Raw genomic sequence first — 3,719 nt, forward strand, 5'->3', positions numbered from 1 at the left:
CACCAAAATGGTCACTTCCTAGAAGATGATGTCAATAAGTAATTGGCTTTTGTTAGTTGAAAGGTTTTTATAAAAAACTAAAAGGATTGAGATATTGAGGGCACACACACAAAAAAAATTCCAAGTAACCTTCCGTTTCGGACTACAAACTGTCGTCACCAGTTTATCAAAAAAGTAGTCGTGATTTTGGACGTGACCGCGTGTGGTCGCTGTCGGGCGTCGTGCGTGAGTCGTGACGTCAGCGGACCACGCACGTTCAGCGCGTGTGGTGATAGAATGATAGAAAAGCTAAACACGATTCTGTACGGAGGGAATTATGAAATCAAACCGTATTCTAGCACTTTGTTAAGAAAACCAACCTTCTCTTATTAGAATATCTGTATGAAATAACCGAGTCAGAGGAAAAGACGCTTGAAATCAACATCGAAAAATAAGGCCCAGGGCTGAATCAGATCCAGCCCAGCATGGACGGTATATGCAACTTTAATTTCGTTAATATCGTTTAATATCATTAATGCAGTCATGTAATGTTTTGCTGTACGTTACGTTGCTTTAAAGTAAAGCTGTTATTTGGACAGCATTTAGTGTTCTGCGTCGTTTGCAGATCATTTAATTTGTGTGTGTTGAATTTGATTTGAATTTGGCCTGAATTGCACATGATGTTGAATCAGAAATGCGGTCCCACCTCTGTGTTATGATGCATGTGTAGATCATCAGATGTTTGATGCTGCTGTGGTCAGATGTGTGGCACAGGCTGCTGGACACAGTCCTGGTCAACAGCTCTCCCTCAAATCCATGCAAACTTACTGGAAATGTTTGTTTTTCCATGAAGATTTTCTGTATACTGTGTACTAAACTGTATACGTCTCCAGTCCTTCACAAGTGTGGTAGTTTAGGGCACATTTGTGGTGGTGGACACAGATAGTGTTTTTTTTAATGTGCTCTTCGTGTTGGACATACAGTCTGAATTTGTCTTCGGTTCCAGGAGATGGAGATGGCCAGAGCCGCTGGTGTCTGTCCCAGGTCAAAGGAGCCGTAGATGATGATGTAGCCGAAGGTAAGACACATCCCTGCTTTACCACGGTAACCGCAGTACCACAATAAATACAAACACCAGAGTTACTACTGTAACACCGTAATAAGTTCCATTATAAACAGATCTTCAAAGCTTGTCAAATCTTTCATTTAGTCATTTTAGTATAATTTGTTACCATCGTTGTTGTTTTGTTAAGTTTTACTCTTACATTGATGTTATGTATAGGGATGTAACGATTCACTCAACTCCCGATTCGATTCACGGTTTTGATTTCACGATTCGGTTTTCTCACAATTTTTTTTTTTTTTAACAAAATAAGATTGAAGACATTATACAGTAAATTAATACAGTATTTTATACAGTAAATTATACAGTAAGTCGTTTTATTAGGCTATTGCTGCAGGTTTCTTTGTGAAATTGAAATATAACAAAACTAAATTGAAATTTTAAAACAAACAAGAAAGTTACACAAATAAAAGAAATCTCTTAATATGAACAAACTAAGGCTTTGTCTGTGCTCTTTCCATTTAGAAATTAGAGGCAACCACTGGATTTTAATCATGATCCAATCAAAGATGCAGCTTACATGCAGCATGAGTAGTGTTTAATCTAAATTAGGGCTGCACGATAAATCGCATGCGATATTTAACGCGGACCGGCTCGCGGTTAATTCGTTACATCTCTAGTTATGTAATAATTATATTTATGCAATTCATAAATATTTATATATGTAAATTAATAAATATATTTATACATGTAATAATGAAGTTATTATTTATTTCAAAAAAAAAAAGACTTCTGTAAGACCATAATAAATTGCTATAGGATCTTCAAAGATTTTAAAATCCTTATTTTTGCCATTTTAGTATCATTTTTGATAACCATGCTGGATATTATCCAAGTTTGCAAAGTTTTTGTTTTATTTATAGTTATTTATTTACAAAATGCAATAGTTACCACTGTAAAGTTTAAACCCATGATAAATTAATATGATATCTTCAAAGCTTGTACATTTAGTCATTTTAGCATTATTTTTGAGAACTGTGCTGGATATTATTCAAGTTACTAAAGTTGTTTATTTATTTATTTATTTATTGGTTGCCATGTTTTACCCTTTTGTTTTAATGAATTTGTTTATGATAATTTATGAATTTATGAGTATGCAAACATGCTTCCATTAGGGATATTATGGTCATGGAAACACATCAGCGAAGATAATTTATCATTTTCTATAAAATGTTCTGTCAGCTATGAAAAGTGCCTGTCTGAGAGGTCTATTCATAAAATAATTTAGAATGTAATTCTGATGGGTCATGTAAAGGTCATGTAAAAGTTCAAAAGGTCTGAGAATGACATGTATAATACTTAGAAATGATAAGTGGGGTTTCAGTTGTACTTTGGCTCTCACTTGTCAAAATAGGTTTCTTTATATTTATATGAGGTTAAATTGTGCATGTGTGTTTAGCATAAAGGATTTGTTCTCTGGCTTGAGTCTGAACATGGCACAGCCCAGCACCACGCTACCGCCCGTCACAATAATACGCCAGACAGAAAGAGAGAGTGGTTGTTATTGTTAGGGAAGGCAGGGATGGGGGGTTGTTAGATGGTACTATGTGTGCAGATGCCCGAGATGCTTTTAATGCCAGGCCCCACACGTTCCCGCTTTCAAACACAAGCAGTCACTTATCTTCTTAGAAACATTCAGAGAAACAATATGCTCTCATAGTTGCTCTTTTCAATAATTCATCATTGTGTGTGTTGCAGCTGACATCATCTCTGCGGTGGAGTTCAGTCATTCCGGGGAGCTTTTGGCCACAGGAGATCGAGGTGGAAGAATAGTGATCTTCCAGCAAGAGCAAGAGGTGAGATGGATTACAGTCCATTACACACAACAGTTAAAAAGAGGAGTGTCAATGAGCTTTTCAGGCTTAAAACTGTTATTCGAAATGCAAAAGGAGAATGTAAATACATAGTCCACATATTCAAGACATGCCACGCAAAACGTTATTGGTTCTCACAAAGGTTAATTTCGTAAACGAAAACTAAGACGAAAACGATTGATGAAAAAACTATTTCGTAAACTGAAATAAAATAAAAACGTCAAAATATTTGAAAAACTAAAACGAAATTAAAACTAACAACAGTTATTGGAAAAACTAACTGATAGTGTTGTTTTTGGCGGCCTGTTTTAATTTTAGTTTTAGTCTAGTCTTTGTGTGAAACTGTCATTTTAGTTTTTATTAGTTTTAGTCACGTTCATACTCTTTTTAGTCTAGTCAAGTTTTAGTCAACTAAAAGTCTGAGCATTTTAGTCTAGTTTTAGTCGACGAAAACTCACCCCTTGGCCGAAAAATATATGAGCTGTGTGACAGTTTAGGAAAATACCTGTAAATGGCGCATCACGCACATGGGGTTATCCCTCGGAGAGACGCAAAGCAGAGTCCTGCACGGGTCCTGTTTGGTAAACGTGCACCAGCAGTACTTAACAGAACACTAGGGCTGGGCGATATGTCAAAAATATCTTATCGATAATCGCCTTTAAAAATACCGCGATATCCGATAATATCGTCTACCCAAGCCCCACCTCCACCACGCCCCATCCCCGCCGAGACAACATTGCCGACATGCACCATAAACACACACCAGGTTCAGTTTGGTCTTAATTATTGCCACAAAGTTTGGT

The 3,719-nt window shown here is 36.5% G+C and overlaps 1 protein-coding gene across 1 annotated transcript in view; it reads left to right on the forward strand.

Moving 5' to 3' along the window:
• Nucleotides 1-202: 202 nt before the first annotated feature.
• Nucleotides 203-3,719, forward strand: part of ppp2r2aa (protein phosphatase 2, regulatory subunit B, alpha a) — a 13,774-nt gene continuing 10,257 nt past the window's right edge. Inside the window, exons 1-3 of the mRNA XM_016518443.1 lie at nt 203-471; nt 986-1,057; nt 2,801-2,898. Coding sequence (XP_016373929.1) covers nt 465-471; nt 986-1,057; nt 2,801-2,898 — 177 coding nt within the window. The 5' untranslated portion in view covers nt 203-464. The remainder of the gene's footprint in view (nt 472-985; nt 1,058-2,800; nt 2,899-3,719) is intronic.

This window comes from Sinocyclocheilus rhinocerous, unplaced genomic scaffold, assembly GCF_001515625.1.
Source record: "Sinocyclocheilus rhinocerous isolate Xijiao unplaced genomic scaffold, SAMN03320098_v1.1 scaffold448, whole genome shotgun sequence".
In the NCBI taxonomy this organism is placed as follows: domain Eukaryota; kingdom Metazoa; phylum Chordata; class Actinopteri; order Cypriniformes; family Cyprinidae; genus Sinocyclocheilus; species Sinocyclocheilus rhinocerous.